The 25695-nt window shown below is 45.0% G+C and overlaps 1 protein-coding gene across 1 annotated transcript in view; it reads left to right on the top strand.

Moving 5' to 3' along the window:
• The window catches only part of ALG1 (ALG1 chitobiosyldiphosphodolichol beta-mannosyltransferase), a 442794-nt gene that overhangs the window by 175250 nt on the left and 241849 nt on the right, over window positions 1–25695 (top strand). The window contains exon 7 of the mRNA XM_086941231.1: window positions 2155–2276. Within this exon, the coding sequence (XP_086797357.1) occupies window positions 2155–2276 (122 nt within the window). The remainder of the gene's footprint in view (window positions 1–2154; window positions 2277–25695) is intronic.

The following is a 25695-nucleotide window of genomic DNA, read 5'->3' as shown; positions in this document are numbered from 1 at the left end:
AAGAATCCCAAATCAAATTTATTTTCTACTGAGACTCAAATTTTTAAGGAATCTAAGACATGAACGCAAACAAAACAACTGTTATGACAGTGGATAAATGATGGCAATATCTACAAATTTACAGAATTTACAAATATACAATACATACAAAAGTGAATGAGGCCACATTAGTGAACAAGACACACCAAAAACAATACAAAATTCAGTGAACAATATTAATTGCAATTATGTACAGTGCAAAACTTTGAAGTGTAAAGCAAATGTGGACCAGTCCTACAGACTGTGAAACCATGGGACAGGCGGGGAGGTGGAATGGAATGCCTGCCTGTCAACCAAGCCTGTGGTTAATTTTTTGAAGCGGGTTGCACAACTAGGGTCCAACGGAATCGGTGTAATTATGTCCTAGTGGCACCCTTGGAGGTTTACCACAGGGTGGAGGTGTCGACGCGTTTCGAACCGGGGTTGTTCCAGATTCTCTTCAGGACAGGGACTGGGGATAATGATTCTGCTCAATGGCGTAAGAATGGCCGTAGTACCGGTAACACTCGACCGGGCAGGGTTTCTGTGCTTCAACCAGCTATTGGGCTGGAAATTGGGGTGCCCACGAAGCGGTGCACAAACGGTGCTCACATGTTCCAACGTCTAAGGGTGGGAACTGAAATCCCAGCCAAAGGAAAAATGTATCGGTAGTTTCTTGTCAGGTCCGTGTCAGCAAGGGGTTAATGGTTCGCGCTGACTTTCAATTCGGAATCAATCCGGCGTTTTCGAGCAGCAACACAGACTTCGAGTTTGCACCGTTTGTGCACCGCTTCGTGGGCACCCCAATTTCCAGCCCAATAGCTGGTTGAAGCACAGAAACCCTGCCCGGTCGAGTGTTACCGGTACTACGGCCATTCTTACGCCATTGAGCAGAATCATTATCCCCAGTCCCTGTCCTGAAGAGAACCTGGAACAACCCTGGTTCGAAACGCGTCGACACCTCCACCCTGTGGTAAACCTCCAAGGGTGCCACTAGGACATAATTACACCGATTCCGTTGGACCCTAGTTGTGCAACCCGCTTCAAAAAATTAACCACAGGCTTGGTTGACAGGCAGGCATTCCATTCCACCTCCCCGCCTGTCCCATGGTTTCACAGTCTGTAGGACTGGTCCACATTTGCTTTACACTTCAAAGTTTTGCACTGTACATAATTGCAATTAATATTGTTCACTGAATTTTGTATTGTTTTTGGTGTGTCTTGTTCACTAATGTGGCCTCATTCACTTTTGTATGTATTGTATATTTGTAAATTCTGTAAATTTGTAGATATTGCCATCATTTATCCACTGTCATAACAGTTGTTTTGTTTGCGTTCATGTCTTAGATTCCTTAAAAATTTGAGTCTCAGTAGAAAATAAATTTGATTTGGGATTCTTTCCCAGAGGTCGCGTGGTATTTCTTTGACTACGTGGCTGAAAGGTGTTGTTGATAATTATCCTGTCCAGCCACCCTGTTCTGTGTGCAAAAGGCAGCAGAAAGGAAAAATGGTGTTTAAACTTCTAATAAGCTCTTGTCAACTTAACACAGTGTGAATGCAAGGCTCAGCCCCACGACGGCACAATAGATGCTGCAGTCCACTAGTAGCATTTAACTTACAAAACCTCGGTCATTTTGTACCATATTATAGGGATTTATAGGTATGTTAAATAAATCAATTAGGAGTATGCTAATTCCACTATGTTAAAAGGGGGAGCACAGGCACTCCACCACTGCTTAGCAGGGTTAAAGTATATTGAAATCTAAGGCCAGCAAAAATATAGAGTTAGACAAAATGTGGAAAATCTGGAGGGACCATGCAGCAAAGGCAGATTTCCTAAACAGAGTAAAGCTTAATACAAGGAAATCGTCTGCTTAACTATTTTATACGTTCATCTCTGAAAGTGGAACCATAAAAAATAACTTGATTTTTTGTAATTTTGGAAAGATTATTACTCAACAGATAAATTAATGCTGGTCAGGAGAATGCATGACATACATTTAATCAAACAAAGTAACACTGTACAAATGATTGCAAAAGACTCCAAATGTTAAGAATGTCTGTTGTGTGACAGATCTAAAGTGTTTGAATTCCACACTCTTGTCATATTGTTTTGCTTTCTAATATTTTGTTCAGACTAGACTCAGATGAGCGTGAAATGCAGAAATCTGCATTCACAGAGCTGGACACCAAGACTGGCCGAGTAAAACACCGTGCTGGGCGGCCAGCACTTCTGATCAGCAGCACCAGTTGGACAGGTATGGATTGTTTTTCTACATTGCAGTTTGGTCAATAGAAGTGTCTGGCTCCTCACTAAACAGATGTTGTCACTTAGTGTCAAGTGTTTCTATTATGCCAGTCACTATTTCATCCGGTTGATATTGGTGTCACTTCACATGGAATTATTGAAAAGGAGTCATATAGATGCATGTCCTTCAATGAGAACATTGTCTGATGTGCAGTGTATCATAGGTCTACCCGCTTTCCTTCACTACCAATGTGATGCTTGTCCTAGGTCTGAGTCTATCCATCAGTTGGAAGTGGCAAAACTTGCATATTCCAAAGCATTAGAGTCCTTGTTCCAAGACTTGATTTGTCCAGCCTGGGATGAAAGGATTTCTGTAGCCTTAAAGCTATGACTATAGCTATTGCTTTGCTTAGATGCAGGTACAAGATTGAAGACTTGACCCTGGAAAGATCACCCACAAAATTGTCAGTTCTTTTTTCTAAATAGTTTATGAAGAATTCCACTGTTTCATCACCCTGCCTGGCTATATGGGACTTCAAAGTTAAGAGAAAAACAATTTAAAGGAAAAAACCTCCTTTTAATAGAATTTAAATAGCCAGGCTGCTCTACTTTATCTTGGGAATTACTGCACATTTATATTGCATTTTCTATTTCATTTTCTACTTCTCATGGGATAGCCCCACCATTTATAATTGACCTGAGAGCTGTGTAACTGACCTAGCCCCATGCAAGTCTGCTATGCACCTGATTACCCAGCAGCCACTTTTCAATTTAATTCCTTCTGCATATGCAGCATACTTGGCTGTGCCATTTGTTTATTTTAATTTTCAAAAACCTTTATTAAAGAATAAAGACTCAGATACAGTACACCGTGAAGCACCAGCGCACATGGCAACAGAATACAGTACAAGTTGTGTAGAAAATTGCAATCAGAGCACATTCACAGCAACAGAGTAAAACAAGAATGCAAGGACGCAGCTCCTCAATATCAGGGTCTCAACCCCCAGGGGAGGAGGCGCACATGAATGAACATTTATTTATGGAGAGCCTGAAGTGATAGAGGCGCCGGTGGAAAGTGAGGGACAGGGGGCAGTCACAGACCAGCACTGGCGGCCGCAGGGGGCCCAGGGCCGGCGGGAAGCGCGGGAGAGGAAGCACCGCTAGGGTGGGGGCGAGAGAGAAGGTAGGAGACCAGTGGGGTCCAGATGTCAACGGGGCGGAACCTGGCAGGCATCAAATTCCAGAATTCTGACAGGAGAGTCTGGCACCGAGAGGCATCCTGCAGCCAGCTCTCAACCTGGGGAGCAGGACGCCGCCCCCAACACATGGGCACCCTGCTCCTGGCAAGCACAAATAGCATCGCAATGAGATGGCAGGCGGCGTCAGGGCAGTATTTGACAAAGCCCAGGAGAAACAGGAGAGGATTAGGTTGCACTACAGCGCCGGTGATGTCGGAGATGGTGGAACAAACCGCCAGCCAAAACTCTGAAACCTTGGGGCAGAGCCATGCCAAGTGGGCAAAGTCCGCAGCAGGCGCAGCGCAGCGCAAACAATTATCCCCGGGAAACAGCCCAAGCCGGTGGAGCTGCACAGGGGTGCGGTAAAGCCTGTGCAAGTACTTGAAGTGGATCAAGTGGTGCCGATAATTCGGGGAATTTTTTTTGTTTGGTTACAGCAATAAATCCAGTCGGCCTCCGATATGTCTGCACCCAGATCCGCACTCCACGCCTCCAGCGTCCGATTAGAGGAGATGTGGGCTGACGCCAGGGAGCAAGCGTAGAGCTTGGTTACTAACTTGTGCGGTGAGGAGGAGGAATATATGAAGTCCAGAGCTGGGAAGGTAGGCGGAGGCGAGGGGAAGGTAGGGTGATGCTTCCGGCAAGTGGCGCGCAGCTGATAGAATAGCAGTGTATCCTGCAGCCTTGGGGAATCGGAGAGGGAGTAGAAGGAATTGTCTGGGTAGAGATCCGCCAGGCTCGGGACATACTGGAAGACTGGAGCGCGGGGAACTCGGGGTGATTCACAATTGGCATGGTGTTGGCGGAAAGGAGGGAGAAGCCAGAGAGTCGGCGCAGGCAAGACCAAGCCCAACGCAGCATCCCAACCGTGTCAATCTCTGCCCGGAGACGCACCACCGGCGCAAACAGAGCAGTTGACAGAGGCCAGGGAGAAGCCAAATCAGTCTCAACCACGACGTGAGGCTGATAGGTGGTGGGATGGATCCAAAAATGCAGGAAACTAGCCTGGGCACATAAGGCGTAGATACGAAAATCAGGCGCACCCATCCCACCAGCCGACATAGGGAGAGTGAGGAGATCATATGCCACCCTAGGTTGTTCACCCGCTCAAACAAGCGAAATGGTCAGAGAGAGCATTTTGTGGAAGAAATGAGAAGTACTAGGGATAGGTATATTCAAGAAGAGGTAAAGGAATTTAGGAAGAACCACCATCTTAGCAATGGCGATGCGACCAGCCAGAGACGGGGCAGGCGGCTCCACGAGGGGATCTTGGATTCCAGCCAATCCACCGTCCGACCAAAGTTCGCCCTCCACAGCTCATCCAGATACCTGCTAAGCCAGATGCCCAAATAGTGCGTGGGGCCAGATGCCCATTCAAACGGGAAGTCAGAAGTAAAGGGGACAGTGGTGTCGGTCAGAGAAAAAATAACTGACTTACTCCAATTTACCTGGATGCCCGAAGCCCCCCAAACCGTATGATCTCCTGAACCAAGGGACTAAGGATATCCTGAGGATGTCGGACATTAAGTGACGTCAGCCGCGTACATGGAGACAAGAAGAGACCGAGCCGAGAACCCGATGCCCCTGTGTGTATAGTGCTGACGTAACCTCGCAGCCAGGGGCTCCATTGCGATGGCGGAAAGCATGGGCGATAGTGGACACCCCTGACGGGTGCCCGGAGCAATGCAGATGGGTTCAGAAGTCAGGCAGTTGATACGGAGGTGCGCCGACTGATTGGTGTAGAGGAGTCTGATCTTGCGCAGAATAATGTCACTGAAACCCATACACGGCAGGATGTAAAAAAGAAAAGGCCACTCCAGAGTGTTGAACGCCTTAGAGGTGTTATATATCATTTTATAATAGTATAGAATAGAAGCCATTTATAAAGCGCCTGGTTACTCAAAAACAGAGTGTCCCCGCGCTGAAAACCGCTAAGGAGCTCAAAGGAATAAACACAGGTAGAACGGATATGGGCAAGGGAGGAGGAGGAGACCCTCTTGTAAGTTTCCTGATTCATGCCCTTATATAGGTATAAATCACCATATCCTTATATAGGCATAGAAATCCTAACCATATTAGCCATAGCTCATGCAGTTCAAATACGGCAGGGCTACTTCCACTAGTTCCGAAAATTCACAACGATTTCTTGGAAAAACCCTCCTTCAGCAGTCAGGGACTTCCCCTTGATTGGGTATTGATTTATCCAAGAACTCATGGAGTTTTCAAAGAACTGAGACTCTTTGATGACGTTATTATGTCCAACTGTACGTCAAAATCGGCACCTTCAAGCTATAAATATGCCCACACTCACCCAAGCAAACACACGGTGGTTTGGAGCAGTTCGACTATCTACTTGCCCGATGCGCCCTGCTACAGCAAGTGCCTAAGGAAGCCGACCCTCCAGCAGTCGCACTGAGAGAGACGCTGTCTTTTCTCCTGCCGAGAAATCCAGCTCCAGTGTTTCCAAGCTACCCTTGCGGGTTGTTGGGAAATCTAGTCCCGAGACCAGCCTTCTCCATTCTAAACTAAGGTACGGAGCTGATTAGACCCTTGGAGAAATCTTGAGCAGATTCTTGGCAAAAGAATACTACATTTATGCTACACCTCACTTACTTCCTTCCTCGTACTAAGCTTAGGTTAGGTACACCGGGGTAGGCGTATTTTAGAAGCACCAGTAGAGTACTTTTAGCCTCTGTTATTCATGTATGTATTTATATATGGTTTAGGAACCATGCAATGCTCTTACAGTACTATTTTATTCTACTATTTATACTGTACGCATTATATTTTACAAACAGTTTTACTATTGTAGCAGTTCATTTCTTATGCTTGAGAAAGAAGACTGTTCAATAAAACCTTCTATTGAAAACACCCGTCTTTCTACTTTCTCTGCACCTCTAGTGAAACGAAGCATGCAAGATTAACTGAGTGAAATATCTATCTGTTTCCACGACTCTGAAGATACGATTTATCTTGGGGAAACAAAGTTGTCATTTTTATGCGATTGTCAGAGACTAATCCCTTCTTGTGAATTCGAGAAAGTTTCTAGTGACCTCTTAGCTAGCTGGCACACACAATTAAGTCTAGTATATTCGATAGAGAACTAGTCGACCTCGGTCCTATGTATAATCTATAGAATATATTATTCCAATGCGTAGAGCCTATTGGGAATATAGGAACTACACTACATGGCGCCCAACTTTTGGTAAAGGCACTAATTTAATGCTAGAAACTAGAGTAACTCAGTCGTGCTTTTCACAGAGACCCCTTTTGTCCCGTAAAAACTCCAATAGACGTCTGGAGTGGGTTAAAGGATAAAATATCCGCCATAACTGAGTAGGACGAAAATCCTATATATTCGTTTTTGGTTTGTTCAACGTTGAAGGATAGTGTTCCAAAATATTGTGCACCTTATCTTTATTTCCTTAAAACTTTCTCTGCAAAACTTGCAACAAAATGCAAGATAGCAACGAAGAGAACAGTGGAGCTGCAAGGACTACAGCCCGACCAGGTTTAGGTGAGACAGGTCTCCAACAAAATTACCCGGATGCTATAATCATCCTGGAAAATGTGAGGAAAACTATAGCTATTAAGCTTATAGAAAATGGCCTATCATCGAGAGGTGGTAGTCATATTTGTCATAGAGGCACATGAATATTGGCAGACCGAGGTATTCTACTCATGGATTGTCTTCCCACAGGCAAATCCAACAACATTTGTGTTCCATTTCTATAAGATAGAGGAACATCCAGCGGAATACGTTCCTTTCGAGGACGTTGAAATTCCACTAACTTACCAAGAGCATCAGCTCTGGTTTAATGGCGCCCTACAACATCAAAATCACATTACCAGGCTCGGTCCACTAGGTAGACCAGGAGCTACATGGCCGGTACTAGCCAGCTATACACCACATCCTAACATTGAAAGAATGTCAGATGTAGAACTCTTAGCTCAGCTAAAACAATGAATTAAAATACATAGACAATTAGGACAATATGTCATGCGGACCTTAACAGTCCAACCTGCTATAAGAATTCCACAGCACGCCCCTCATCAGGGGAACACAAACAAAATCACACCACAGACTATACAGTCAGTAATCAGTAAGTTGCCCGCAAAAAGGGAACAAATTCCATTCTGGTAAGCCCAGAAAATTCCTCAAATAGAGGCAGTATTTCCCGATAGTACACCTCATGAGAAACACAGGATTCTAACAATGTGTTTACCAATGGGGATTGCAACGCACGTAGTTGACTGTGACACTTGGGGTACAGTCTTTGCTTCAATCTACACAAAAACTATAGTGGTAATACCAGACGTTCTGAGATAGATTCAAAATGAATACGGTCCAGAACCGGCCTTGAATCTAGGTATGAAATTACTGAAAGATTTCAAACAGGTTTCAGCTATCTTATTAGCTAACATTAAAGGTGAAGCAGCATCAGTGGCAATCCGCCAAAAATTAAAAGAACTTGATATTACTGAGCAACCTTCTGAACTTGCCAGAATTATTGAAAAATCCTATGAAGAACTAGGAAGAGATAGTTTGGGAGGGAAACCTGTAAAATCTGAACTAACAGAAAATCCTGAAAAAGTTTTTATCAAAAACAATCTAAGTACTCCTAAAAAGAAATGGGAAAATAGTAGACAGTCACTTCCTAAAGAGAAGCGTTCTCAGTCCAGAGGAAGGTCTCCTCCACAGGAGCCCTCTCAAAAGAGGTACAACCTTAGAAATATGGATAATATAAGAAAACCTGATAGATATCAAGATACTGATACACGATCCTCTCATACCTTTCAGTTTTCCTCGCAGAAATCCGAAAGAAGAGGACGATCAGAACAAAAAGAAGAACGTGTGAAGTCCAAAGACGACTAACACGTTCCAAAAAAATAAGAAAACTCAATTCTCCAAAAAGAAGGTAGCAAGTATCAAAATTAGACCTGCAGAGGATCTTGAGGACACAACTCAAGAATGGAGAGTGGGCCCAGACAATGCTGGACAGCGCAGCAGAGGTCACCATAGCTCGCAGGATCCTGAAAGATCATCTGGAAAAAGTGGATCTGAATGAATGCATTCAGGTTGAAACTGCTGACACCAGGTTTAGTGTACCCCATATGTTATATGAAGTAAAACTCTGAATAGAGGGGGATATAACTAGGAAGATAAAAACACTCTTTTGGGAAAAACTATCTATCTAAAGGTTATGACATCCTTCTAGCTGAAAAAGACTAGCCACCTGAATTTGTCAGGGAGTGCACACATGGCAAAGAGATAATTATGCCAGCCTCCTCTAATCATATTCCTATTCATAAAAAATACACCTATGCCAGAAAATGGGCTGTTGCCCAGGCTCCTGCAGTATTTAAATATCATGTGGGATGGGATGAGGACTCTCCTCACCATAAAATTCAGTTAAAAAATCAACCAACTGCTCATAGGCAGTATCCAGTTAAGCAGGAAGCTAAAAAGCAAGTCAGGGAGATCTTAGATCAACTTGAATACCAAGGGGTGATTGAAACATGCACCTCTTCAATGAACAATCCTTTGTTCCCTGTCTCCAAACCAGATAGAACATATCGTCTAGTTTTGGATTACAGACATTTAAACTCTTGTTGCAAAACTTTTGCAGTACAAAATTCACACAGTTCAGCACTGATGAATAATATCGTTCGGAAGAAATATAAAACTACCTTAGATTTTTCAAACGGTTTCTTCTGTCAAAACATTGCACCAGAAAGTAGGTACTTGACCGCTTTCTCAATAATGGGGACACAACGACACTTCTGTTGTCTCCCCCAGGGATTCAAGAACAGTCCTGGATTCTTTTCAGCCAGAGTACCAGAGTTACTACAAACGTATGATGATTAGGCATTATCTTATGTCGATGACATCTACCTTACAGATGATGATTTGTACAGGCACTTGAACAAGGTGAACACCATAATACTTGGGTTCGCCTCAGAAGGGTATAAATTCAACTTTAAAAAATAAAGAATTGCCCACCTCAAAGTCCTATTCTTGGGATACGAACTTTCGAGTGAAGGCAAAAGCCTGGCAGCAAACTTTTTAGAAAAATGTGTGCTGCTCCAAACTCCAAAAACGCTGAAAAACCTGCAGTCAATTCTAGGATTCCTTAACTTCGGAAGAACTTAGATTCTGAATTACGCAGAGAGGGTTAAACCTCTCTACGAACTAATAAAACCTTATTTCAAACCAACTAATTGGACTCAAAAACACACAGATATTTTGCGTTCAATACAAACAGACATGTTGGCATTACCACACTTACAAACACGCGACAAGGTACGCAACCTTGCTATCCGAATCATCCTAGGGAGATGCGGATTAACATACCTAACCTTTAACGAAGGGGAAAAGGTACCAATAGCTTACAAATCACACTTGTACACACAAGCTGAAATGAAATTCACTTCAACAGAAAAAATTCTGACAGCTGTTCAGACTGCTATAGCAAAGGAGAGAGCCCTAGCACAGGGTAAACGCATTAAAATCGTTACACCTGTACCTGCCTTAGAGGCAGTAACAAAGGCAAGCATTCCAAATGCTAAAGCTCTACATCCAAGATGGATACAATGGGTTAATTCTCTTGCTGCAACAGACGTTGAATACGTTTTTGACCCTTACTTGAAGACACAAGAATTTCTCCAATACGAACAAGAATGTCCTCTGCCTACTGAAATTCTACCTCTAGAACATTACGGCTGTATAATATATACAGACAGATCAGCACAGCCCGCAATTGAGGGTAAACAAGCCTACAGTGTTGCGTGCGTGATTGTTAAAGGTCGCTGGCACGATGGTAAATTCAGAACTATGGTCACAAAAACTCAATCTCTCAGAGACTGTACAGCTCAGCGAGCTGATCTACAGGCATTCAAGATGGCGCTTGAAAATACCGATCGCGAATTCCCCACACTCATAGTGTTTGACTCGTATTACTGCATTCAATCTTACAAAGAATATCTGCAGACCTGGATTCAAAATAGTTTTAAAAATACAAAAGGTGGCACAAACCAGCATAAAAAGCTTTGGGAACAAGTGTTCTTTTACAGAAAGAATTACAAAAGACTCACGTGATTCATGCAATGAGTCATCAGCGGGATGGCGTTCATGTTGAAGGGAATTCATTGGCTGATGAAGCCACGAAGGCAGCTGTGTAAACAGCTTCCGTAGCTACAATCAATCGTTCGAAAACAACAATAGACGGTGAAACCATGCTCGCTGTCAATGCCACGAGCAGAGGCAGTGGAGCCACGTTATCTCTAAATTATCCACTCAAGTATACATACATAATTGATGCAAACTCTGTTCCTTTTGGTCGAATCCCTGGAGTGGGGGATAGAGTAATTCCGAACAGGAACCGGAGAGGTGCTCTGATTCGCGAAGCTCATATGGGAGATGGTCTGATACATCAAGGGATCTGAAAATCGCTAGTAGAACTAGAAAAGATGTACTGGTGGTCAGGGATGAGCCTCCACATTTACGAATTTGGAATTAATTGTGATGTCTGCTACAGAGATCATAGCTTTGAACACCACCAGATACCTGACTACAGTGTAGCCAGCCCAGTACAGACAAAATTGTTGGACAGCATCAGGCTTTCTTCACGCAGACGTCACCATGGACAAATGCGATCCCACAAATATTAAGACGAGATTCATTTGGATGTGGCCTCAGCGCTCAGCTGACGCTCGTACTGTTATAAAAGATTTGAGAGTCTTTATCGGCACATACGCAATCGGCACGCTACATTCTGACCAGGGTTCTGCGTTTAGCTCTAGGGCTTACAAGGAGGCCATGGCCAACTTGGGCGTTGCATTGCGATTTTTGAGTCCATTCCATCCTGAGAGAAATTTGGTTGTGGAGAGAAAAAAACGTGACATAAAGCAATCTATAACAGCTAGGGTATTAGGTTTGGGTGATGGGTGGGTCAAACATCTAATAAATGTCCAACGTAGTCTTAATAACCTGCCAAGAAATTCTCTGGGTGGAATCACTCCATATGTAATCCTTTTTGGTACTAGAATGTTGATTGAAGATCTCGATCGTCACACTTCAGTGGTGGAACAAAAACCCTTTGATATCAAAGATGGTTTGGCTGTTTTACAGGATTAAATGAAACAAGAAGTCTAAGCAATACCAACGAAAAACAAATGACCACGGAAGAAAAACCACCTGTCCCAGCAAGACCTTTCTGGATTCCAAGGATTGGGGATCTGGTCAGGGAGAAAATAGCGGACAAGAAGGAATTTGGCCTTCTTACATAAAACCAGTACCTGTACTAGCAATCCACGGATCAAGAACAGAACCACTGCCGCCCGTTGCTGGAGAAAAGGTGAACCGGTCTGTGTCAATTGACCTGGTAAAACCACACCATGTGGCCGATAATAAGTAGTAGGCTCAGTGGACTCCCAAGATGTAGCAGATGACCAAATCTTGCTACTATCCAAGAGGTTCAAACTGAAAGACTTATCACCTTTGATACCCCTGCAGTGAGAAAAGGACTATGCAATAAAGCCATGGAACTTGTGCCTCTTGAAACCCAAATAAGTTAGTCAAGAAATTCCTGTCTACAATGATGTAGCATCTGACAATACAAACATGTCAAGGGAACAAGCAACTCCAGCGATTTCAAAGAATCCGGATGCAATACCAACTATTGACAGAACTGCTTCTGGCTATTTTATCAACTTTGTTAACTTCTCTGAGGATCCCAGTGAACCTGAAACTACGCCAGCATATTAAACTTTCAAGGAAACAGTAAAGGAACTAGGTCAAGAGCTTACAAATACATATCTGGTTTCACCTTGGGTTGAACTTTGGATTGTGTTAGGTGTACTTTATCTCCTGCTATGGCTCATTCTTGTGTTAAGTTTGGGAAAGCTGATAAATGGAAAAAACATTAAAATTGACAAAGCAAGTAAGAACATCAACTTGCTCCTGAAGCCACACAAATCATCACATCGTGAACAACGAGACGTGTCATCAGTGAACATCACAGCGTCCCACTACCTGGGGGAATAGCATGGGATACAACTGAATATGACATTCATGGCCCTGTTGAGGAGCTAAAGATTCCTCATCAATTTAAGGTTTCCTTGAGTGATTTCGTCTCACCAAGCACATTTTCTGATGATTGGGACTTTTTACAAAACATGAATACTTAGAAAGTTCAAGGGGGATCTGTAGTGGGCGAAACTCAGACAACAAGGGGCCCCTGTACTAACCTATAGAAACGGTATTCATTGACATCCTAGTAGATGGTCAGAGATACCCATCAGTCACCACTCTGACCCGCCCTTCATCATTTGGGAGTCTTCCAAAACCATCCACATAGATGTATTCTTTTCAAGCAGAAAGAGACCGAAGTGTGGAACAGATCTCTTCTACTGGAAGAGCAGTGGTATGGTATGCCACTTCTCAAGGCCAATAAGTGGTGGAGTGTGGTGTGACTGGGGGAGTGCAGTGAAGAGAAAATAAAGTGCAAATAATGTAGAAAAAGTGTATAAAATTGGATGAGGGAGTATAGAACAGGATTTATTCAGGTAATACTCACTCCACCAATATTAAAAATCTTGTGTTCAGACAGTTTAAGAAATGCGCTGTCTAGATGTGGAACCAGGTCGACATGTTTCAGCAATATGTGGACATAGGCGTCCTTGCTTTCTTCAGGACCTTGCAACAAAGAAATGCTACTGCTTATATAAAAGAAATAATAATAAGTGAAAGCTAAGAAACACATTTCTCAGACAAGTACTTAAGTCACCTACAGTTTATAGGTGAAGAGTCCTGTCTGGTTTCTTGCAGCTATGTCGTTCACTAGAAGGGGTTAGAACAAACAGGGTCAGAATGTTAGAGAGGCTGACCTCACACACACAAATATGCCAAATTGCTAGGTCTAATGCATATAGACCTTAGACTAAGCCCGACTCTCAGCGCTGGCTTCAGAGACTCACATCCGTAGTGCAAACATTTAGCCATATCGGCATATAGAAATTATAGGCCTCAATGAAGAAGATCTTACCAAAGCTTGTAAGATGTGAAGATCTCACCCCACCTGGCAGCGGCTCAGGAGAAGAGTGAAGCGCCGCTCTGGAGGACAAGTAAACAAAACGAAAACAAGTCTCTCCTCTGTGTACATAAACCAACACCCAGACAGTTCCCTCGATAGAACAAAATAGTGTCCAGAATTCAATCGATGTTAAAATTAACATTGCGAGAGCAATAGAGTCACATTGATCAATACTGCGTTTGTATTTGCGAGTAAATAAAACAGTAGTGCATAGCTCCAGCTTTGAATAAGGCTCGAATTGCGATCTCGCATTTCGCGATAGTATTAAGCGTCAAAATCCCGCATTTCACGATGGTATTAAGCGTCAAAATCTCGCATTTCACGATAGTATTAAGCGTCAAAATCTATCCCAGAAAGTTCCTCACTTTGTGTCCACAGATCATATAGGGCTTACCTATACGTCGGTGCTTCAACGCCGGCATCTGAACCGACTGGGGAGGCACCGAAGGATCGTCTAGCATCACTTTTTAAGCTTGCTTCTGATTGGACGTGAATGTCACGTGATGCTAGATAGCGGCCACTCATTGGCTCTCTGGTGTGTGTTAATGTTAGAACACTTCTCATTGGTAGACTGCCGCTTGTCATTGATCGACCACCGCTACCTTAGAAACAGAAGTTTGTTTATTTTTATAGTTTATATTCTAGCCTACCTGCCCGTCGAGACTTAGTGTAAGCCTTAGCAGAATGTAGCGAAAGTCCTACGTCCAACCCTCTGACTTCATTGCAGGCCAAACTAATATCCCCTCAGTCCATTGCGCCCTCGCTAAGGAAACAATTATAAGCCTGAGAATAAATGGCGTGTTATGTGGTCAGATTGGCAGTGTTATGTAAATAAAGGTCTCAGGAGTGTGTACCTGGACCTTATTTTGTCCCAAGTAGAAACGTGGACGTGTTACTTGCAATATATCATTAGTAATGAATCGTAAGGGATGTAGTCGTTCAACTAGTATTAGGAGTGAAAGCATAATTGTTTAGAATGCTTAAAACAGAGGGTCCATCATTTTTAATTGTTGCACCCATTCTAACTATACAAATGGTGTAAAGTGTGAAAACAAAATAGTTTGGAGTGCTAAGGGAAGGTGGTCCAGGGGATTACATTATCGGACACAGTATAGCTAAACGGTTAAGTCCCACATGAAATGGTGAATATGTCTTATTCATATTGGCAGTAGTGCATAATGGCAGGTTATTACTTTCAGAAGCTAGACCATAGGATTTCGTCATTCAGCCCCCTATGGTGAGTGTCAAGTTTGAGAACCCATTTCTGTTCCTTTAGAAGGAGGAATTTTGCCACATCCGCAATGTGAGAAGGAATGAATGGTTGTTCCAACACTGTCCTTTGGAATGCAGTTGAGGGGTGGTTTGCTTCGAAAAAGTGTGTGGTCAATTTGGTGGCCTGCCTTTTGCACCGGATGGTACTCTTGTGTTCAGATATCCTAACACGTATTTTGCGTGTAGTCATACCTACGTACTTATACCCGCAAGGGCACGTAATTAGGTAGACTAAACGTTCACTATTGCAATTGGTGAATTTGATTTGTTTCCAAGGTTTGAAGTTCCAATAACTATCTCAGTGGTTATTTTAGTTTGTGGGCACGCCTGACAGGAGCCACACGGGTGGTGTCCAGTAACGGGAGGAAGGTCCCATAGCGATCCCACAGCTCTGGGTTGTTCCTCACGGGGTCTAGTGTGGACCATCCTATCTCTCAACTTAGGACCCCTCTTGAATGAAAACAAAGGCGTTTGTAGGGTCGAATGTCCAGAGTTGAGAATTGGCCAATGTTTTTTGACCGATTTCTGAATTTTATTGGAAAGTGTCCTAAAAGTATGAACAAATGTCAGTCTCTACAATGGGGCTTTAGGTGTAGAAGGTTCCAGTATTGCTGATCGATTGTTGTTCATGGCCCTTTTCATTGATTGGCGTACCAGCTTGGGTGGATAGTTGCGTGAAATTAACTGATTGCACAGTGTGGCAGAATGTTCTTTATAAGCTTGACGAGTGGAACAGTTCCTTTGAACCCGCAAAAGTTGTCGAAAGGGGAGATTTTCCCTTAAGGACCTGGGGTGATGGCTATCGAACAACAGGAGTGAGTTCCTTGACATGGGTTTTCTATAAAGTTCAGATTGTAAGCCATTAGGTGTGGCTACAATTAATAGATCAAGGAAATACAGTTTGTGACCTCCTATTTCGATGGTAAATTTGAGAAAGGAATTCCTGTTATTTAGCCATTCAAGGAATTCAAGGTAATGTTCACTTGATCCCCGCCAGACCACCAGCACATCATCGATATACCTTTTCCAGGTTTTCAGGTTATCGATGTAAGGGTTATTATCATTGAAGATATGTTGCTGTTCAAAGGAATGAACATAAAGGTTTGCTAGACTGGGGGCGTAAACGCTCCCCATACTAGTGCCAGACACCTGCAGGTAAATGTCCTCTTCAAATCTAAAGAAGTTCTGCTTCATGGCCAAGGTGGCGCAAGCCATGATGAAGTGGACCGGTGTAATACTGTCCAAGTCCTTAGAGTCCAGCAAAGCATGAATAACTTCCAGTGTCTCATCCTGTGGGATAGAGGTATAAAGTGCCTCAACATCGAAAGAGACCAAGAGATCTGCAGTGATATCAAAATCAATGTTGGGCAACAGGCGTAACACGCCCAATACATTTCGCAGAAATGTTAGGTCGTAACTTTAACATGTCTGACACCAGCGGTATTGCACATGTATTCAAGACTATTTTTTCAGGACTGTTAGCACCCTTTGAAGCAGTCCTAGGCATTTTTCCAGACTTCGTCCACTCTGTGTTCGGCGGCCTTCCTCTCATTTTGGGACTCGTAGCAGGGATCTTATTTTTATTCCTCCTGTCCGTTATGGCAAATCATGCCACCAGCGATACCAAAGTCCGCATGGAAAATGCACTCCAGGCCATGAGGTATCGTGAGAGAATAACACAGATCCTTGGCTTGGCTCGTTTGAGAGATATGAATACCACATGGTTCCTGTCATTCAGACCAATCTGGCAAGATTGCATCTTACCTGCTCTACGATGTCTGCTTTGTGGAGAGGAATGCGTGTTGGATATCTGTCTAACACTACCATCGGTTATGCCAACTGATGCAGACGCATTACTGGGTCCAGTAATGGCTCATGTGTTGTGTTGCCCCCAATGGCTACCAATCCAGATGACGACATTCATTGAGATCTCATCGGCAAATCCAACTGGAGGTGAGATACGCGGACTAACAGGCACACAGGTACCATCTGATATGAACATTGTTAACGCGGGTGACGCTGACGGCGATGCTTCGCATCTGTGCACAATTGACCTTTTTAATGAAGTCGAACTTTCATCTACTGTGGTAGACTATTTCTTTGCCAGCCTTTATGACTTAATGTTTTCTCCTGACACCTAGAATAACTTTTAAAGTTAGCACACAGCGTTCTTTCGAACTCTGAAATTCGACCTTCACTTTTTTCAAAACAAAAGCTACCAAGTGTGAAACTCTATTTTTTCGACAGATTTATTTGACTTTTTCCAAAATGAACTTTGGCACAAAAAGTAATCTGCTTAAAGTAGAACTATTAGAGAACAAGAATTCCTTGAACACTTCCTAGAACCACTACTAGCCTAATCCACAAACCAAAACAGTTTGTATATTCTGCTATGGGATGGTCTCAACCTTTTTCATCTGTAACTAAGAGCCATTTCATTAATGTAATTTTCATGATTCATTTAGTTAGCATTGCTAATATCATATCATATGCTTACAATGAAGTCATTTCTTTTAAATGAGTACTATAAAAAATCCTAATTTTTCGTGTGCAACCATTTCAAAGTGCATTTTACATGAATTTTTGGGGGTTGTAAACACATGGTCTAGATTATATGTTTTAGAGCTTGAACTTAGATGAACATAATAGCGTGGAGTGGGTGTTATGTATCATTTTAGGACCCTATTGTAAGTTTCCCGATTCATGCCCTTATATAGGTATAAATCACCATATCCTTATATAGGCATAGAAATCCTAACCATATTAGGCATAGCTCACGCAGTCCAAATACGGCAGGGCTACTTCCACTAGTTCTGAAAATCCACAACGATTTCTTGAAAAACCCACCTTCAGCAGTCAGGGACTTCCCCTTGCTTGAGTATTGATTTATCCAAGAAGTCATGGAGTTTTCAAAGGACTGAGACTCTTTGATGACATTATAATGCCCAACTGTACGTCAAAGTCGGCACCTTCAAGGTATAAATATGCCCACACTCGCCGAAGCAAACACTGTGGTTTGGAGCAGTTCGACTATCTACTTGCCTGACGCGCCCTGCCACAGCAAGTGCCAAAGGTAGCCGACCCTCCAGCAGATGCACTGAGAGAGACGCTGTCTTTTCTCCTGCCGAGAAATCCAGCTCCAGTGTTTCCAAGCTAGCCTTGCGGGTTGTTGGGAAATCTAGTCCCGAGACCAGCCTTCTCCATTCTAAACTAAGGTACGGAGCTGATTAGACCCTTGGAGAAATCTTGAGCAGATTCTTGGCAAAAGAATACTACATTTATGCTACACCTCACTTACTTCCTTCCTCGTACTAAGCTTAGGTTAGGTACACCGGGGTAGGCGTATTTTAGAAGCACCAGTAGAGTACTTTTAGCCTCTGTTATTCATGTATGTATTTATATATGGTTTAGGAACCATAAAATGCTCTTACAGTACTATTTTATTCTACTATTTATACTGTACGCATTATATTTTACAAACCGTTTTACTATTGTAGCAGTTCATTTCTTATGCTTGAGAAAGAAGACTGTTCAATAAAACCTTTTATTGAAAACGCCAGTCTTTCTACTTTCTCTGCACCTCTAGTGAAACGAAGCATGCACGATTGACTGAGTGAAATTTCTATCTATTGTTTCCACGACTCTGAAGATACGTTTTATCTTGGGGAAACAAAGTTGTCATGTTTATGCGGTTGTCAGAGACTATTCCCTTCTTGTAAATTCGAGAAAGTTTCTAGTGACCTCTGAGCTAGCTGGCACACACAATTAAGTCTAGTATATTCGATAGAGACCTACTATATAGGATATATTATTCCAATGCGCAGAACCTATTCGGAATATAGGAACTACACTACAGTGGCGTCAAGAAGGGCAGCCTCAGCCGGCAAGACGGGGTTAGTTTGATGTAGCACAGAGAAGATAGTACGAAAATTGTGTGAGGTTGCCCTCCCAGGTATAAAGCCAGATTGATCTGGCAGGGCTAAGGTGGGCATTATTAGGAGAAGGCAGGAGGCAATTAACTTGGCAAAGACTTTGTTGTCAATGTTGATAAGGGAAAGGGGGCGGTAAGAGTCACGGCGATCTGCAGGTTTATCAGGCTTGAGGAGCAAGGTTATCAAAGCCTCGTGCAGCGATGGCGGAAAGAGACCGGTATCAAAAGACTCATTATACATGGCTGCCAGATGCGGCAGAAGGATATCAGCGAACGATTTGGCAGGCCGTCAAGACCCAGAGCCTTTTCACCGGGGAGGCTGTTTATGGCTGCCAAGATGTCTTCCCTAGAGAAGGGCTTATCAAGGAATTTGCGATGGTGATCTTTGAGCGAAACCAAGGCAATGGACTCAAAATATTGGTCAAACTCCTCCCGTGGTAAAGGAGTACCAGCCGAGTAGAGCTGCGAATAAAAATCCAGAAAGCGGGATTTAATGTCATCCGGGGAGGTGGTCCTATCCAGACCACCATCACTGAGGGTCGTAATGTGAGATGTAGCACATGGCGGGCGTAGAAGGTTAGCGAGGGTTCGTCCCGGGCAGTCACTCTCTCCGAAGCAACGCGCCCAACCCTCTCTGCCCAGAAAAGACAACTCACTGCTGGCTTTGTCTGAAAATTCGGTGTGCCTTTGACGAAGGAGCGCAAGTGTTGCAGGGTTGAGTCATGCCGCCTGGGCGGCATCCAGACCCCTGATGTCCCCCTCGAGCATCGCCAACGTAGAGCGGATAGGGCACTCACTCACCGCGGATGACAACCTTGAAACCTTCCCAAAGGTTACAAGCAGAGTCGACGGAGCCCGCATTAAGCTCAAAATAATCAGAAATCGCATTATGAATGTCCGAGCAGAATACTGTGTTGCGAAGGGCATTGGGGGAAGCCGCCAAGTGAAGGCGCGTTGCCGAAAGAGAGGGGGCCTAAGACGAATCTGAACTGGAGCATGATCGGAGAAGGTACGGCCCATGTGTTCTGCGCCAGTGAGCCAGGACAGGACATCCGGTGAGGTCAGCCAGAGATCTATTCGGGACCAACAGCCTCTCGCACCCATCACGCAAGTGCACTCACGAGCATCTAGGCGGAGATGGCGCCAAGCGTCCTGGAGTGCATTTTCAGTTAAAATGGATGTGAGAGCTGAAACTGCTCGCTGGTGAGATGAGTAGGAGCCAGATCGGTCCAGAGTCGCTGAGAGAGCGACATTAAAATCTCCACCCCAGGGGAGGAGCCATGCACAAGGCCAAAATGGCCGTGTGAAGGCTCGGCTCTGCCGACCCCTTCCTCCAACAGTAATATTCTGCGTGATATCCCTGGCTTAGTTCCCACCAGCTGACGGCGGGACCCAAGGGATGAAGAATGCTGTGCCCCTGGCCCCCTACGAGGTCTGTAACTGGCGCTGCACCGTCCGGCAACCCGAGGCCTGATTGCTCCCTGAGCCGGGGACTTGCGTAGCTGCAACAGCCGCCCCTGAAGGGATCAACACTGGGGCCGGCGGTCGGGAGACTCCTGCCTGACCCCGGAGGTGTGGCGGAAACGACGAGGGATCGGCGCTGCTGGATTGACATCGCAGAGGGGGCCGACAGACGTGAGACATCTCTAGATCCCGGAGGTGTGAAAGATCTTGCACGAGAGGCGGGGATCGGAGAAGCGAGGCAGCCCAGCACTGTGCCGGGGGGGGGGGGAGGGCGCGAGGGGGACTCCTATTACCGTGGTGGGGCCCCAAGCCTGTCCCTGGCTTGTGGAGGGCCAAATACTGACACTGCACGTTACTGGGGGCACCAGAGGCAGGAGACAGTCATTAAGCAGCCCCCTGTCTGCTGAGGGGCCCGAGTCATAAAAATTGCAACTGCTGTCAATGAAAGACTGGAGTCTCAAGGGGCCCTACAGACTTAGCATTAAGTGGCAGCCTGTGGATGTATCTGGGCAAGGGGACCATGGGATGAATCCGGTTAGAAGGCAGTCTTCGCTGGAATAATACCGGGGGCAAGATCAAGGCACAGTAAGAGAGGGCAGCAGCAGAGGAACACGCTATTTGAGACTTCAGGGTCTGTCTAGACTGTAAGCAGACCTCTGCCCATAGGCCTGGCCAACTAGACGCCGCGGGTGCCATTCTAGAGCGGTGCGGCGGCGGTGCCACCTGCAGTGCCTGATGACTATTGGCTTTCAACCCCCACGCTCTTGATTGCTAGTGTAGTGGAGTGGGTTATCCTGCAGTTGGGGTGGGGTACCTTTGTGGCAGAAGGACGGCAAACGCCTTGTGGAAGATCCGTCTAGACCGCCAGCAGTGACGTGCCTGTGAAGTACCTGCGTGACCCCCGGGTTGCGCCGGCCTCCCCTGATATAAGGTTTCTGTCGTGTGGAAGAAAAGTCATCGGCCCGGAGCGACAAGGTGTACCCCGGGAATTCGGATTCTGGCGGATTCTTCTACTTCCAGAGGAGGGGCGGAAGGTGGTCCGCGCCCGATGGCGGCTAAGCAAGATGCTGAAAAGACCTCTCACCACTCCACCAGGGGGCCTAAAACTGTACAATCTAACAAACTGGATAGATATACGATGCTTAAGGGGTCCCCCATTGATTCGAGTCGAACCCCAATGGCGGGTGGAACTGCCTCTGGTTCTTCTGCGGAACCCACGTTTGCTGACGTCATGGCTGCCGTTACCGGCGACAACACAGGGGCCTTTTCCTAGAAACTATTAATCTATAGGTAATATATCCATCAATTTCTATATATGAACATTGTCCCACACTAGGACAGTTATTTGAAAAACATATCACTTTATTTTCTATCCATTAATCATGTGTTTTTTTTGCATAAAAAGTATATACAATATAATTCAATAACATATTACGCAGCCCCCAAACAACCTCAAGCAACCAAGCATCCTCACAGGCAACTACAAAACCATATATAATTGTAACATATTACAGTACAGAAATACAAAAGACAAAAACACAAATAAATGCTAACAAAAAGCGCCGACGCACGTTTCGGAAAGGACAAGTATCCACAAATCCTTCGTCAGGGCGCAATTCAAATATAAACAATTTCTTCAAGAGCGTAGAATTCTTCAGTGTTCAGTGTTCAAATAATCTATCCAAATTGTAGATATAAAGATACACAGGGCTGTCATTTCAGAAATAATACATATAGCAGTATAATATCTCTGTGGGGACAATGAAACAAGAATAAATGTATAATATTCACCTAGTCCATAAAAAGAGCTGCTGAAGCAATCATCACCAAGATAGTTAAGTGTGATAGATCTCACAATATATGTGACTGGAAAAAATACAATTTGAAGAAAAAAGAAAAAGGAAAAGTCAAAGGGCTAGTCACTTGTGCAAGAGGCAAGTGAAATAAAAAGAAAATATGCAAAGGTGCAACCAATCCACCCGAATTCAGGAAAGAAAAGTGATTCCAGTATAGAATAATCCACCAGTCAGTCCGAAGAGAATACCACAGTAGGACCTACCCAGCAGTCCACAGCGGAGCGAAACTACTCCACCTCGTCCAGAAATGTAATTGGCGGAGAATCAACTCGATATGGGGGCCCACACACACCTGAAGAAGGCAAAAAATAAAAAAGAAGAAAAACATATATATGTATCTAAATAGATACACTAGAAAAAATGAAACCGTATCCGTCGTATAACTCTGGGGAACGTCCCTGAACTAAGCAGCCCAATGATACCTGTCCACAAGCGAGTATAAAGATATATGGGGAGGAAAGACATATAATAATAATATGCAGGGAGAATACCGCCATAAACCCCAAAAAACAGCCGGGGCCCAAGCCGTCCAAAGAGCACCCTCCAGCCCACAGTCTCTCACCCTAGTCCAGACTAAACCTCAGAGAAAGAGGACGGGGCACGCTGAAAAAGGCGAGAAAGGACAAGATAAAAGAACAACATAAGTGAGCCTCCACCAGAAATTCCCTTACCCTCCAGTGCAAGATCCCACGAGGATGGCCAAAGTTGGGCTTGAGAATGAGTGACGGATAACTGCAGGGTAGAAAAAACGGCATTACCGGAGTACAAACATCCTTGGGTCCAAAATGAAGGCGTTAGAAAATAACCTTGATGCCGTCAAGGTCAACTTGATACGAGCAGATCTTACAAAAGCAAGGGAAAAAGTCAAGTCGCTTGATATCAAGACTGCTAGCCTAATCAACGATGTGGCTCTGTTGCAGCAGGAGATGCGTGATCTTAAGAAATCTAGAGAGCAAGCAGACCGGAAACTCGATGAATATGAAGGAAGGGCCCGGCGTAACAATATACGCATTCTTTTTTTTTTTTAAACTCTTTTTATTGACAATAAAAAGGAAAACATAAACAAACAAGGCAATAGAAGGCAATACAGCTAGATACGTGCTCGAGGGGGGGGGGGAGAAGCGCATTACAATTTCATACAAATCATCAGTGCAGAAAAGGGGGGTAGCAGGGGGGAAACAGAGTCACAGCACCTTAGGACTAGACAACACTAGGATTGTCGGGTTAGGGGGAAGGAGTCACATCCGGAATATCGGTGAGGGGAGGTGTGCAAACATCACCCCAGTACGAGTTCCACTTGCCCCAAATTTTACCCAACTTCCTCGGTCTGCCGCGCGCCACATACACCGTTTTCTCCCGAAACATACACCAATCCATATTCTCCTTCCATGCCGAGATAGTGGGCGGTCTCTGGGACCCCCACAACTGTGCTATATCTCTCTTGGCGATCATATTCCTAAGGGTCGCCCACCGAGTCTGCGCCACATCATAATCCGTCGGTTCCCAAACGTTCAGCAGACAACGCCTGGCTTCGGGCAGCAGTGGAACACCCGTGACTTCCTCCATCACTGCATGTACTCGATTCTAAAACACTACCACCTCCGGGCACTCCTAAATTATGTGGAGGAAAGTACCAGTTAAGCCCCATCCATGCTTACATAACCCATCCACAGAATAACCCATACGAATCAGGCGAGGGCCAGTTACGTAAATCCGATGCAGAATCTTAAGTTGCACAAGTCGCAGGCGGGCTGGAATCGCGACCTCCTTGGGAGAGGATATCGCAGCTTGCCAGCCCTCATCGTCCAGCTCTAAACCATCACTGGTTCAAACCTCTCTGAGGTGCACCAGCAGGTCTGTACGATCGTTGATCAATTTCTTATATATCAGAGAGATAGTGCTGTCTTGAACGTATCCATCTAGCACCCGATCTTCGAGTGGGGATGATTCCAGGATAGCGACACGGCAGGAAAAACCAAACTCAATGCGTGGTGGATCTGTACATAGCGGAAGAACTCCTTGTCACTAAATTCATATTCTACCTTCAACTCTTCGAAGGTCTTAATCCTATCTTTGGTCCAGAGATCCCCAACCTTACAAATACCAATCATATCCCCCTTCTCAAAGCCTTTCGTCCTCCACAAGCTGCCCAGTCTTTCAGACACATAGAGCGGAGTCGCCCGGGTCAATCGGTCCGTCCAACCCATAGCCGCATTCGCACACTGCCACACTCGCACTGCTATCTTAGTGGGTCCCGAGAGTTTCCCTCCAACAGATTTGGAGTAAAGCGCCCTATTATAATCTCCACCCGGCAGCTGCCACTTATCCATCTCAGACGCAGGGTTTAACGCGGGGCCGTAGATTGCATGATTAATCACTCCCAGCTGGGAGGCCCAGTAGTATCGCTTGATATCCGGAAGCGCGATACCGCCATCTTACCAGGGAAATGTCAGTTTGGCAAGGGCGATACGCGGACGTCCACCCCATATCAACCGCCTCTGCAGACTCTCCACCTCCCGGAAGTAACTCGCCGGAATGACATCAAACGTGTTCTGAAGCACGTACAAAAACCGTGGTAAAGACATCATTTTAAAAAGCTGCACGCCCGAGAGGGGACAATGGCAGACCACACCAGGCCGCAACGTCAGATTTTAACCACTGGAGCGGAGGAAGCAGATTACGCTTGTAACGGGCAACGGGGTCAAATGAGATAAAGACCCCCAAATATTTAAATCCCATCTGCGTCACCTGTATGGAGCAGACGCGTGGCAAAGGGGGAGTGTCCCCCGAGAGTACATAAACACAGGACTTAGTCCAATTAATCACAAGGCCGGAGTTCCTCCCGAACGAGTTCAGCACATCAAACAATACTATCAACGACTTCCGAGGCGACGTGCGATACAGCAGGATGTCATCTGCATAGAGTGATATTCGATCCTCAAAATCAGGGGTCCACTGAATACCCTTAAGCGATGGTTCCCACCGCAGCCAAGCAGCCAGGGGTTCCAAGGCGAGGGCGAAAAGAAGTGGGGACAACTGGCACCCCTGTCGCATGCCCCTCCCTAGAACAAAGGACTTAGAAACCCGACCATTCACCACAATCTGAGCCAGTGGTTCCTCATATAAGAGTTTTACCCAGCCGCTGAAACTGGGACCGAAACCAAACTTTGCAAGAGCAGGCAGAGGTATGGCCATTCAACTGTATCAAAGGCCGTTGTAGCATCCAAGGAAACCAAGATGGGCGGTTCACGCAGTGACGCCGCTTTCGCCAGGGCGCCATGCAGGCGCCGCAAGTTCAATGCTGTATTACGATGTGGAATGAAACCAGATTGATCCGGATGGATCAGATCACCGATCACCTGTATCAATCGGTTTGCTAACAATTTTGCGAGGATCTTGGGCTCTGCATTCAGGAGCGATATAGGCCTATAGGATGTGCAGCGATCCCGCGGTTTCCCCTCCTTTTGAATCACCACGATGGTCGCAAGTTGCTGATCACAGGGAGGGGAACTGATGTCTCGCGATTCCAAAAACATATCACGAAGATACGGCGCCATTTTGTCAGGACGCAGCT

This window comes from Lissotriton vulgaris, chromosome 10, assembly GCF_964263255.1.
Source record: "Lissotriton vulgaris chromosome 10, aLisVul1.2, whole genome shotgun sequence".
Taxonomy (NCBI): Eukaryota; Metazoa; Chordata; class Amphibia; order Caudata; family Salamandridae; genus Lissotriton; species Lissotriton vulgaris.
The sequence above is the reverse complement of the archived record's forward strand: the minus strand, read 5'-3'. Positions and strand labels throughout refer to the sequence as shown.